Consider the following 12,816-nt stretch of genomic DNA (forward strand, 5'->3'; position numbering starts at 1 on the left):
GTGGGTGACTTCTGGAGGGTCAAATTCACTTGTTGATGACGTTGATGCTGATGACAGCCACGGGACAGTCATTTGGTGTAATTTGACGAGAGAAGATAACCTGGAGGGTGGTTGGATATGTGTTTATTGAGTGTCTTGGTCTTCCCCCTTGAAAGATGGACGTGCTTTCTCAGTATGTTAGCACTATGCTGGAAGGGCCTTCCTAAAATCATGGGCCCTGGTCTTGGGGTTAATCAGTTCTTTCCCTGCACCTGAGCATTGCTGTAACCTGGGGAAGCAGGAAGGCATCTTGGTTTTGCTCCTCTTGAGGGACTGTGTTACCTTGTTATTTTAGTCTAGTTTCCCATGGCTGCTCCTGCTTGACCTGTGCTGCTCCCCACATCTCAGCTGGCTTGCCCTCACGTGCCCGGGTGATTTATGGGAGCACATGGGAGGAATCTGCAGCCGTGGGCTGAGATGATGTTATGTCTGTGGAGCACAGACAGTGCTGGGAGCAAGAGCATGGCCAGCTCCAGCTGCAGGGGTTGTGCTCCCTTGTCCCCCCGGGTGGGTGGCTCACACTGCTGCCTCATGCTGAGCTCATGCAGGAGCTGAAAAAGGGGATTTTGCACCCGTGGACAGTTCTGCTGCCCATCATGTGCATGAGGTGGCTCTGGGGACCTTCTTCTGGCTGTCTCAAGGTGATGTTGAGCTCTCAGCCCTTATCTCCTACCCAAGGGTAGGTGACAGAGGACATGGCTGTTCCTCCCATCCAGCTTTTCTGTTCCCTCTCTCCCAAGGTACAGTGTCCTCCCCTCAGGGTCCCTCTGGCTGGCTGAGCCCCAGGTGACGGACACCGGCCTCTACACCTGCACAGCCACAAACGCCGCGGGGAACGCCTCGCTCAGCTACAGCCTGCGTGTCCAAGGTTCACATCTGCTGGTTAAAATGCTCCACCCGTGGGCTGCGGGTCTTAATGTACCGCCAGAGTCCTGCACCCTTCAAGCCCTTGGCTGCTCCCACTTTGCTGTGTCAGGGTCTGAGGGTGGTCCCAGCCTGAGGTCCCCTCTCTCCCCAGCTCCCCCCCAGCTGCTGATCGGCGATGGGGAAAGTCACCTCACGGCTGTCGCCAACAACTCCCTGAGGATTCACTGTCGTGCCATGGGCATCCCCTCCCCCCGGATCCAGTGAGTACTGCAGAGTTGGGGGTCCTGCCCATGTCCCCCTGAGCTCCCTTATGGACTGCATAACTCCCTGGGGTGCTCCACAGCCCAGTGGGCAAAGCTGCCGCAGAGATCGGGATGGGAACTCAGGATGAGTGATGGGGACCTCCAGCTTGGGGTGTCCCTTAGGATGGGAGGCATCCATTCCCACTCCTTGCCCCTGGGATCCTGCTCTGCCCAATGATCTGGGCACTGCCAGCCCCCTTCCAGATGACAAGGGGACAGTTCTTGCTGCCAGGTTCACTTCTTTGGTGGGCAGAAATGGGTGGTGGGTGGTGGCAGGACAGACCAAGGACTTGCCTCCTGTCCCCTTCCTCACAGGTGGCTGAAGGATGGGCATCCACTGGGAGAACGGGACAGGGTGGTGGTGTCTGAGGATGGTGGGACCCTGCTGATCACTCGTGTGGGGCTCAGCCATGAAGGGCTCTATGTCTGCCAGGGCAGCAACCATGCAGGGGTGGCCCAGGCAGAGGTGCAGGTTTCGGTGCAAGGTGAGTGCAGCATCTGGGGCAAGAACTACTATACATCCCACGTGTCAGGGAGGACATGGCTAGCTGAAGGAGTGGGTGTTCCTGGCCCTACTTTTTGGGAGGTGTAGGGTCACTAGCTTGATCCATTGGGATCTTGCCCTTCGTCAGTCTCAACTTGAGGTTGAGAGCTGATGGCTGCTGACACCTTGATGGGTGCTTCCCAATGGAGGGTCTACCCCCAGCCCCTCTGGCCAGAGCACCCCTCGGTCGGTGTCACAGGATGTGATGCTGAAGGTGCTGGGTGAGAAACCAGGCAGGGAGCAGAGATCCCTGCCTGGAAAGGATGGATATCTCATTGGGGCGGGGAACAAGTCTCTTAGCTGACTTAGGGAGCAGCAGTGGAAACACATGGTGACGTGGTCCCCTCCCAGAGCGGGAGGCGAGTCCTGACCCCTGGCTGCTGCTCTCCCAGCACTCGGTGTGTGCCGAGAGCCCTTGGTGAGCCCGGCTGTGCCCTGTGGCACTGCACTATGCAGCTGTAGCTGGCTTGGGCCATGCAGAGTCGATGACTGTCCATGCTGGGTTGCAGTGCCTCCGAACATCGAACCCAGTGAGGTGGACCTGGCCGTCCTGGAGAATGGCACGGTGTCCCTGGAGTGCCTGGCCTCGGGGCTGCCCACTCCCAGTGAGTGGCTCCTCTCCTTGGGCTCTTGCTCATGTGTCCCTGGGGCTTTCCCTGGGTCCCCTTGGTGAGAGGGGCAGCAGCATTGCCCCTTACAGCTTGGCTCTGTGCTTCCCTCCAGACATTGCCTGGTACAAGGGGCACGAGCAGCTCTCGGCCGGGCCGGGCCGGACCCTGTCCAGGGATGGGAAGCGCCTGGAGATCCAGCGTGCCCGGCTTTCTGACACTGGCAGCTACCGCTGCGTGGTCTCCAACGTGGCTGGTGTCACTGAGCTCTGGTACAGCCTGAAGGTGACTGGTGAGTCCCTGGTGAGCAGGGGAAGGACTGCAGCTGCCCAAGAGCTGGGTGCTTCCCCACCGGGAACCTCTTGTGTGTGCACGGGACCAACAGGGCTGTTCCAGCCCTCAGGATGTGTTCCTGGAATATGGGTTTAGCAGAGTCCCTGTCCTCTGCCCTGTATGCAATTCCAGCCATGCAATCCGCTGTGTTCATCCCAAATAATGTCCTAAAAACCCATGGCCCCATGGATGGGTATTGCCAGCTCCACACTGTGGTGTCTCCTACCCACCCTGTCCTTTTTGCACCCTGTGGCTCCTGGTGATGTTTCTCTGCCTCCCCAGTGCCTCCACAGATCACAGCTGGCCCCAGCCCCCTCGTGGTGGTGGTGAATGAGCCGGTGACACTGGAGTGTGATGCCACGGGGACCCCAGCTCCGGTGCTGCTGTGGCTGAAGGATGGCAATCCGGTGCCCAGCGTGGTGGCCGGGGGCCCGCAGGTGAGACAGCTGCTGATGGAGGAGGGGGGCTTACCAGGGACATCCCTCTAGGAAGATGATTCTTTTCCTTGTTCTGTCTTTTAAAAAAACAATTGCTGGAGCTAAGTAGATGCAATGTTGCTCAGACCTGCCCTATGTTTGATCCATGGGAGCATGGACCTGCTCAGCCCTGCCCTGGGCTTACCTGCCCCACGAGGGTCATGGATGGGCAGAAGGTCCCTGGATGTGATGAGGACAGGCTCGAGGCAGGCTTATGCCCACCCATCACTTCTCCTGCATGCTGGCTTGTAGTCCAGCTGTGAGTTTCTCTGGTTTCATGCTCATTTAGACTCTTTTTGTGTCTTGGGGAATCACAGATTCTCTCTGGTGGACATATGCTGTCCCTGCCCACCGCTCGCCTCCAGGACTCGGGGACATACACGTGTGTAGCCAGCAACGCCGTGGGGGAGGACAGACATGAGGCCACTCTCGAGGTGTGGTGTAAGTAACCCCGTGCATCCGTGGCCCCTTCGCACCAGTGTGGCTGTGGGGTTGGAGGTGATGCTTGGGGCTATGGGGCTGCTCCACAGTCCCCTTGCGAGCACACAGGGCTGTGGGGGACCAGCCCTGGGGGGGAAGGCTACCAAAGGGGGTGGCTCGGGGGAGGTGTTGCCCTGTTGATCTGTTTTCCAGTGCCCTCCACCACCCTGGGTGAGGAGGAGAATGTCTCTGTCATCGCCAACCAGCCGGTGACCCTGGAGTGCCTGGCCCCCGGGGTCCCCCCTCAGGGGTTCCGCTGGCTGAAGGATGGGAATTTGCTCATGCCAAAGCAGGGCGTGCAGCTGTCTGTGGAGGGGACCGTGCTCCAGGTGATGTTTCGGAGTATTGTAGAGGATGGGAGAGGAAACAGGGCTGTGAAGACCCCCATCTCCTCCTCCCCACCCTTGAGAGAGAGTGGGTGCAGAGGGAGGGGGTCTCCATCCCTGCTGCCCATGGCTCAGAACTGTTCCCACCCCTCACACTGATCCCATCCCCGTGGCTTCAGCTGGCACAAAATCCCCCCATGGAGGGGCTGCATGGATCCAGCTCTGCTGCAGAGCATCTTAGTGTCTCTGCTTGCTCCGGCAGATCGGGCAAGCCACTGCACAGGACGCGGGCAGGTACACGTGCCAGGTGTCTGGTCACCCGGAGAGACACTACAACCTTGATGTGTGGGGTAAGGGCCATTGCAGCTGAAATAGCCTGCCAGGGGCAAATATATACTGTGTGTATGTGTATACATAGATATACTATATGCTATACCACTTGTTTATATATAAAATATGTAGCTGGGATAGTTGACTGGCTTGGAAAACACTCTAAGCCCAAAATATTAAAGTTCTGCAAAATGATGGAGCTGGAGGTGTTAGGGAATCCCCATCAGACCGGGTGTTAGAGGGGAAAAAGCTGGTGTTTGCATGACTCTTGGGGGGAGATTTCAGTGGAGATGCAGAAGAAGTGTCTTTCCAAAATTTGGACAGGAGAGGGAAGGGATTTCCTTGCCACTGTCAGGGCTTCTCTGTCCCTTTTTTGCACTTAGTGTGGCAGTCACTGCAGGTATTGTCCCCCTTCTCTCCCCCTGCCCGAGTCGGGAGGATGCCAGTGGTGGTTCCTCCCAGACGGGCACCAGCCGCTTTCCCTCACTCAATTCGAGCATCCTTGCAGCCTCCTGGCCTGTTCAGCATGTCCGTAGAGCTGGGGGCTGAGCCAGGGTCTGGCTTTTCTCAGGGATGATCTAGGCCAGTTGGTGGAAGTCCTGCAGGCAGGTAGCCAGGGAGTGGAGAAAATCCAGTTCTCCTGATCCGGGCTTGTTCCTGCGATCCCTTCCCAGGGAAACGTTTGCACGTCTGGCGTCCTGGCTCGGGTGGATTGTTTGGGTTCTGCTGTTTTTGTTTTTCAGGGGTTTCTGGGTGTTGGGGTTTTTCTTCTACAAACTGATATCCCTCATGGGAAGGAGTTACTGTTTTTCAGCCAGCTGTATTTATGAGCAACTGAGAACAGCATCCGATAATGGAAAGAGTTAGGTAACCTTTCCAGCAAGCAGTGCTACCTAATAAGGCTGTGTCTGGCCAACCTGGGCTTGGCCTGCCTGTGTGGCTGGCGCAGGATGCTTGGTCATCCTCTGCTGTAGGCCACGTGCAATTAAAAGCATCGCTCGCTTAATAGCTGGAGAGTCAAGATTATTATTTCCACATGGAGCCAGTGCAGGGGAGGCTTGATGGTTCTTTGTGCAATGCTCAGCAGAGCTGTGGATGATGTGTAGCCAGGAGGACGGAGCTCCAGCGGGGAGCTGCCCCTCTCCTCTCATCCAGTGCCATCACTGACCTGCTCCTCTCCTCTCGTCCCCTGCAGTGCCCCCGTCCTTCTCCTCAGCAGAGCCTGCCGACGTGTCCATGCTGGAGGGACAGTCCCTCAGGCTGGCCTGCGAGTGCCATGGGATCCCCTTCCCCACGTTGAGCTGGCAGAAGGACGGTAGGGTCCTGCTGCTCAGCCTCATACCTCCCCATACGTGTGTTGATCCCCCCAGACAGATGTTGGTCTCCTTGGAGAAAGGAGTGCTTTGTGTTGAGCAGTATCCAGCTTCTGGGTGGGAACTGGTCCTGCTGGGAACCTGAGAGGAGGCCACTGTCCCCTTCTCCGGGCAGGTGAGCCCCTCTCCACCCAGCCCGGGAGCCCAAAGCTGGTGTCCATGGGAGGGAGCATGCTATACATCGAGAAGGTACAGCTGGTGGACAAGGGGACGTATACCTGTGAGTGCAGGAATGCCGCCGGCAGCAGCAGCAAGGAGCATCGCCTGGAGGTGCATGGTGAGCTGGAGGGCCCCAGAGACACAGAGGACCTGTAGGGGTGGCTGAACGTGCCATGATCTCTTTCAATGCAAGGTCCAGCTGGACAAAAAAGCTCACAGCCTCTACCTGCTGCCTTGGGTGTTTTGGAAAGGATGCTGCTAGCAGGGCTAGCTTTGCCCCTCCAGCTTTCCTCTTAGCTCCAAGCTGCTTGCAGCTGGTTTTCACTCCAGCAGCCCAATTGCACTAGTTGCACCCACTCACATTTGCTTCGCCCTCCTGCCATCCAGACCAATGGCGTTGGTATTTCCCCTTGCATATGTCCAAGGGAGTTGCTACAGCATCCCCTCCACCCTGTGTCCCTCTGCCTGCAGCGCTGCCGAGGATCCAGGGCAGCAGCAAAGCCCTGAGGAAGGTTTCTGTCATCAAGGCTGGCGAGACGGTTTTGGAGTGCGAGACCGTGGGGACGCCACCACCCATGGTGACGTGGGTGAAGGACGGGCAGCCCGTGGCCGGTGGGGATGGGCTCCTGATTATGGAGCAAGGGAGGCGGCTGCGCATCCCCAAGGCGGAGGTGGCCCACGCGGGACGCTACGCTTGCCTGGTGGCAAATGCAGTGGGGCAGGAGCAGAGGGAGTTTGATGTTGCAGTGCATGGTAAGGGTGTGGGATGAGGCTGTGGCTGGGGGTATGGATGGAGGCAGGCTTAGGAAGGTGGTGATGTCCCACCACACGTTTGATGCAGCATAAGCACAGAGAGCAACCTGGCGTGGAGTAGATCTTGGGTGACTCAGCACATAGAAGGTCTTGGGTCAGAAGGGGTATGCTCCAGGCGTAGCTATAGAACTGGCTCCATCAGGCAGGAGTTTCTTTCCAGGGTCATCAGAACAGACCATCTCTTTTATAAAAAGTCATCTACTTCCCAAGGAGTTGGGGAAACCTCATCGGACAAGGTACCAAGCCCTTGAGCTGAAAAACACCTGAGGTGGCTCAGGGTGTGTGGCCAGCTTGGTGTCACCCCTGTAAGAGTGGGCTTGGGGGTGCAGGTAAGTGGCACATACTTCCTGTGGGTCATCTGTCCCATAAAACCTGCAAAGTCGACAACTTCAGATGATGCTAATGGTCCTTCTGGGCTTGTGTCCTCAAACTGTACAAAGCAGAAGGGTGGAAACAAGCTGCGTTTACCCTATTTCCCCCTTTGCCTTTCTCCTTTGCTGTCTTGGCTGCTTTGTAAATGGATGCCCATCCTTTTCTCGTCCCCAGTTCCTCCTGAGTTCATTCAAGGATCAGGATCAACAACCAACGTCAGCATCTCTCTGCAAGGATCCCTGACACTGACCTGTGAGGCCACTGGTGTTCCTCTGCCCACAGTCACCTGGTCCTGGAACGGCTCTCCTGTCACCCCCAGTGAGCACACTCATGTGCTTTCAGGTCAGGGACAAGGCAAGGATGCTGTGAGAGACAAGCGCTTCGGGAACACTTTTGCCCCAATTCTGATGGGTTTAAACATGGTAGAGCTCCAGCCCTGCAAGAGCACTGCTGGGATGGGCTTGTGCCTGGATTCGGGCCCTGAGACCTCGCTGCTCCATGCTTTCAGGCGGCTGGCTGCTGAGGCTCACCCGTGCACGAGTCCAGGATGGTGGCCACTATTCCTGCCTGGCCAGCAACGTAGCTGGGGAGGCCAGGAGGCATTTCTATGTGGAGGTCCTAGGTAAGAAAGGGCCCTCCATCTGCTGCAGGAGTCATGGTGGGATTTCAGAGATTCATCCTTGCAGGACGAGGCATGAGTTAAGACTGGGCATAGTGGGAGCTGCAGTGCTGGAGTCCTTCGTGCCTTAGCATGTGAGCTCAGAGACTCAGCGAAACTGGCCAGCTGCTGAGGTCCCTGGTGGCTTGTGTTCCTAGTTCCTCCCCACATCGAGAACGCAGGTGAAGAAGAGACCGTCAAAGTGCCCGAGGGTCACCCTGTCACCTGGTCCTGTCTGGTTGCGGGTGAGCATCACACAGAGAGCGGAGCAGGTGGGAGATGGAGCTCGGGACAGCCGGCCTGAGTCTCCCTTTGGGGTGTGGAGCAAATGGATGGCTCCAATTGATGACGTGAGAATAGCTGAAATCGACTGAAGAGCTTTTTTGGGATAGTTCCTGGCTTTGCAGTTGGGCTGTCCGGGAAGCGCTGGGGAGGGGGCGCCCACGCGGGGAACTTGTTCCACAACGTAAGCTCCAATCTTTCCCAAATGGAGCTAAAACTCCTCTAATCTGGTTTCTCCTTTAGTGATGGGAATAATTAATCACCTCCTACTCAGGACAGTTTTCTTTCTTCTTGCTGGCTCATCCAGCAGCCTCTAAAAATCTGATCCAGATCATGATAATTTTGGATTTGGGCTCATGTCCCTGCTTCCCAGAAAAGCTCCGGCACAGTGACCCTGGTCAGGTTGTGCTCATGCATGGAAAAACTTTTGCGTGAAGGCCAAAACCTGCTTTCCACCCCACACAGGCAACCCCCAACCGAAGATCACCTGGCTGAAAGACGGCCACCTTCTGCCCAGTGGAGACACCTTCTCCATCTCCCCTGACGGCTCCGTGCTCCACATTCCCCGAGCCTCCCTGTCTGATGCTGGCCGCTACTCCTGCATGGCCTCCAGCTCTGTGGCAAACCAAACCAAGTACTACCTGCTAGATGTTTTAGGTACGGTGATGTCTTTGGATGGAGGCAGAGTCTCAAGTGTGAGCAGGGGATGTGGACTTAGAGGGCTTTTGAATTGCCTGCCCCAGGTAGGTGGTGAGGATCCCTTAGTCCTGCAGCCAGCAGCATGGCATGAGGTCCTGGACCTGCCCCAAAACCATTGTGAGACCTCATGGAGGAATATAAAGGGTCCGTCTAGTGCAGGATCCATCTCTGATGGTGGCTTGTGGGAAGGGGGAGTGTGTCTTCTGTGTCCCCTGTGTTTTTCAAGGGCAGCAAGACAAAGCAGAATCTGAAGCTGGGCTTGTGCTGTATGTGTTGTGCATTTCACATGCTGTGGTCAAGTCCAACTCCCTGAACTTGGATCATACTCTCTGGTGGGGGGAAGAAGCACTGGGAAGCCTAAGTGGGTGCTAATGCTTATCTGCCACACAAACACCTCTCTGCAGCCAGTCCTGCCTTTGCTGGAGATGTCCAAGATGCTGCCGCAGAAGAAGTCACAGTGATCATCAACAACCCCATCTCCCTGGTCTGTGAGGCTCTGTCATATCCATCTCCCAACATCACCTGGCTCAAGGATGAGGTTCCCCTCAAAGCATCTAGAAATGTCCTCCTGCTCCCTGGTACTGTGCTGGTCTCCAGTGGTTTTGCATGACCATGGTGGTCCCTTGCTGCATGCCTGGGGGAGTGGGAGTGGGGCCTTTTCTTGGTCTGGCTGGGGTCCAGGGCAGTGGGATGGTGAGAAGTCATCATCCTGCAGGACCCAAGGGGCTCAGGCCATCAGGTGGATGCTGTTCTTCCATGTGCTGCATCAACTGATAATAGCAAGAGCCTCCTCGGCAGCATCAGTGAGACAGTGATGGTTTTTACAAACCTGGAAACTGGGCTCTAGCAGAGCATTAGATCCCCTCAAGTCAGGCTTGCAGATGATCAGCAGGTCCCATAAGATGCCTTCTTGTGCTGCATGGGGATAGACAGCTGTGGCTGTGAGCGGTGACCCTCTCAGGAGACCCCCTTTGCCCAGGTGGCCACGAGCTGCAGATCCTGAATGCCCAGGAAGAGGACGCAGGCACGTACAGCTGCATCGTCGCCAATGAAGCCGGGGAGGCCATGAAGAACTACTCCGTGAAGGTCCTGGGTGCGGGAGCTCTTCGTGTCCTTTCTAATTCCTGCAGTGAATCCACTGCTGTGACCGGGCCATGCCTTCCTCCTGGGGAGCTGCACCTCATGCAGCTGGTGCTTGGTCACACACATATCAGCACGTGGCCCCAGAAAGCCTCTGGTCTACCGTGGGGAGGGAAAAGGAGTCATAGAATAGTTTGGGTTGGAAGAGACCTTTAAAGGTCATCTAGTCCAACCCCCTGCAATGAGCAGGAGCATCTTCAACTAGATCAGGTTTCTCAGAGCCCCATCCAACCTGACCTTGAATGTTTCTAGGGATGGGACATCTTCCACATCTTTGGGCAACCTGTTACAGTGTTACACCACCCTTATAGTATTTTTTTTTCCCTTATATCTAGTATAAATCCTACACTCTTTCAGTTTAAAACCATTACCCCTTGTCCAATTGCAACAGGCTCTGCTAAAAAGTCTGTCCCCATCTTTCTTATAAGCCCCTTTAAGTACTGAAAGGCTGCAATAAGGTCTCCCCGGAGCCTTCTCTTCTCCAGTCTGAACCACTCCAACTCTCTCAGCCTGTCCTCACAGGAGAGGTGTCCCAGCCCTCTGATCATTTTTGTGGTCTCCTCTGGGCCCAATCCAACAAGCCCATATCTTTCCTGTGCTGGGGGCCCCAGAGTTGGACACAACTCCAAGTGGGGTCTCACCAGAGCGGGTCAGCGGGGCAGAATCACCTCCCTGGACCTGGTGGCCACGCTGCTTTTGATGTAGCTTAGGATATGGTTGGCCTTCTGGGCGCACATTGCCAGCTCATGTCCGGTTTTCATCCACCAGTACCACCAAGTCCTCCTCAGCAGAGCTGCTCTCAATCCCTTCATCCCCCAGCCTGTACTGATACCAGGGTTTGCCCCGACCCAGGTGCAGGACCTTGCACTTGGCCTTGTTGAATCTCATGAGGCTCACATGGACCCACTTCTTGAGCTTGTCCAGGTCCCTCTGGATGGCATCACAGCCCTCAGGCATGTCAACCACACCACTCAGCTTGGTGTCATCTGCAAACTTGCTGAGGGTGTGCTTGATCCCACTGCCTGTCGTTGTTGAAGATATTAAACAGTACTGGTCCCAGTACGGACCTCTGAGGGATGCCACTTGTCAAGGGTTCTTCTGGGGGTGCCAGCGGTACCCCAAGATGCTGCCTGTTGCTGATTAGGGCAGAGCAAGGCTGTTGAGGGCTCTTCTCTCATCACAGCTGTGTTGTTTCTCCCTGCTAGTTCCTCCTTGGATTGCCAGAGATGACCCTTTGAGGGAATTTGCCGTGAAAGAGGTGAAAACCAGAGTCAACAGCACAGTGGTGCTGGAGTGCGAGACCTGGGCTGTGCCTGAGCCAACCATCCGGTGGTACAAGGACAAGCAGGTGAGGTTCTAACAGTGACCAGGGAGGAGTTGCTGGGTTTGGGGACCCTCCCAGGTGGACGGAAGTGGGAAGATATGAGCTCTGTCCCACTCCTGGGTGTGTAATCCTCCTCCTGACTGTGCCTTGGGGCTGCGGCTCCCGTGCAGCTCCTGGCAAGTGCCAGCCACCTCCAGATCCTCCACAAGGGGCAGGTCCTTCAGATCAAACCAGCCAGCGTCTCAGATTCGGGGCACTACACCTGTGTGGCCACCAATGTTGTGGGTGAAGATGACAGGGACTTCATTGTACATGTCCAAGGTGAGCCCTGGGTGGCCAGCCAGTGCCCAGAGCAGTGGGTGTCTTGGCAAGAGGAGAGTCCCTGGTGGGGTCCCTTATGGGATCAGAGCAGGGTGAGCAGAAAGAGAATTTGTATCTGCTGGAAAACAAGTATCCCCTTGGTCCTCGTCAGGCCTGGGCAGATGCTCTGGTTGCATGTGAGGGTGCAAGTCCCCATTCCCCACAGCTGACCGCAGCCTGTCCCCGCAGTGCCACCCCTCTTCCAGCAGCAGACAAGCCCCAGTGAAGCCCTTGAGATCTTCTACCGGGAGGAAGACCAGGATGGGGAGGTGACAGAGCACCGTCAAGTTGTCCTCGACCAGCCCACCGCGCTCTACTGCGACACCAATGCCATTCCACCCCCCCAGCTCACCTGGTACAAGGATGGGGAGCCCCTCTCTCCTGGCCCAGGGGTGCTGATGCTCCTAGGTAATGGCCATGGACCCTCACTGTGGGGTCTGGGTGGGTTTCCTGCAGCAGCTTTGTGGGCTGAGAGCATCCATAGCATGGAGGAGGTTGGATCCTGTCCCCTTGCTCCTGCCAACGTGCACAGCACTCTTGGGACCTGCAGGGTCACTGGGGCTGCATAGGGGTCTGTGCACAGCGAGATCGGAGGGGAGCCCCTCATAGAGCCCAACCCTGCCCTGTGCTGCAGGGGGCCGGGTGCTGCAGCTGCCCGCGGTGCGGGAGGAGGACGCGGGCAGGTACACCTGTGAGGCAGCCAACGCGGCAGGACAGGACCGCCTGCACTATGAGCTGGAGGTGCTGAGTGAGTACAGGACCAGGGCTGGGGGGGAGACAGTGACACGTGGCAGCCCCATAACTGCCTGCTTCCAGCCACCCCAGCCATCCGCGGTGGCACAGATGACCTGGCTGAGGAGGTGGCAGCCACCATCAACAGCACTGTCCGCTTCAAGTGCGAAGCCACTGGGCACCCGGTGCCCACGGTGTCCTGGCTCTGGAACGATGTCCCCGTTGTGGTTGGTCCACGGCACCAGCTCCTGGAGGGTGGCACAGTTCTGCAGGTTGGTGTCCCCCTGGGCAGGGTGACTCTGCTGCGGGGAGGGGGGGGGCGGGGGACACATGGGAGATGTGGAGGGGATGGAACACTCTTCCCTCCCCAAGGAGGAGGCTGCCCTGGTCTTGCCAGGTGCTGAGGGCTCCATGGGAGCTCCAGCAGCTCCGTGGCTCAGGGAAACCCTCAGCGGGGCTCTGCTCCTCCTTTGCAGGTGGCCGCGGTGGAGGTGGGTGACACTGGCAGCTACACATGTGTGGCTGAGAACCCAGCCGGGTCAGCTGAGAAGTACTTTGCCCTCACCGTGCAGGGTAAGGCATCCCCAGCAACCCTACCT

The 12,816-nt window shown here is 57.0% G+C and overlaps 2 protein-coding genes across 2 annotated transcripts in view; both read left to right on the forward strand.

The window, feature by feature from the left end:
* Positions 1-12,816, forward strand: part of LOC141952906 (hemicentin-2-like) — a 37,826-nt gene that overhangs the window by 11,299 nt on the left and 13,711 nt on the right. The window contains exons 23-40 of the mRNA XM_074890976.1: positions 780-907; positions 1,058-1,166; positions 1,524-1,693; positions 5,501-5,625; positions 5,799-5,955; positions 6,309-6,590; positions 7,197-7,364; positions 7,531-7,644; positions 7,839-7,925; positions 8,428-8,619; positions 9,066-9,239; positions 9,641-9,754; positions 11,007-11,149; positions 11,296-11,446; positions 11,675-11,893; positions 12,120-12,233; positions 12,302-12,489; positions 12,694-12,811. Coding sequence (XP_074747077.1) covers positions 780-907; positions 1,058-1,166; positions 1,524-1,693; positions 5,501-5,625; positions 5,799-5,955; positions 6,309-6,590; positions 7,197-7,364; positions 7,531-7,644; positions 7,839-7,925; positions 8,428-8,619; positions 9,066-9,239; positions 9,641-9,754; positions 11,007-11,149; positions 11,296-11,446; positions 11,675-11,893; positions 12,120-12,233; positions 12,302-12,489; positions 12,694-12,811 — 2,753 coding nt within the window. The remainder of the gene's footprint in view (positions 1-779; positions 908-1,057; positions 1,167-1,523; positions 1,694-5,500; positions 5,626-5,798; positions 5,956-6,308; positions 6,591-7,196; positions 7,365-7,530; positions 7,645-7,838; positions 7,926-8,427; positions 8,620-9,065; positions 9,240-9,640; positions 9,755-11,006; positions 11,150-11,295; positions 11,447-11,674; positions 11,894-12,119; positions 12,234-12,301; positions 12,490-12,693; positions 12,812-12,816) is intronic.
* On the forward strand, positions 1,958-5,135 carry LOC141953195 (hemicentin-2-like). The gene is made up of 9 exons (XM_074891640.1): positions 1,958-1,973; positions 2,262-2,357; positions 2,476-2,652; positions 2,976-3,130; positions 3,487-3,610; positions 3,803-3,978; positions 4,238-4,325; positions 4,689-4,705; positions 5,049-5,135. Exons 1-9 carry the CDS (start codon positions 1,958-1,960, stop codon positions 5,133-5,135), a joined length of 936 nt encoding a protein of 311 aa, XP_074747741.1.

The sequence above is a fragment of the Strix uralensis genome, chromosome 21, assembly GCF_047716275.1.
Source record: "Strix uralensis isolate ZFMK-TIS-50842 chromosome 21, bStrUra1, whole genome shotgun sequence".
In the NCBI taxonomy this organism is placed as follows: Eukaryota; Metazoa; Chordata; class Aves; order Strigiformes; family Strigidae; genus Strix; species Strix uralensis.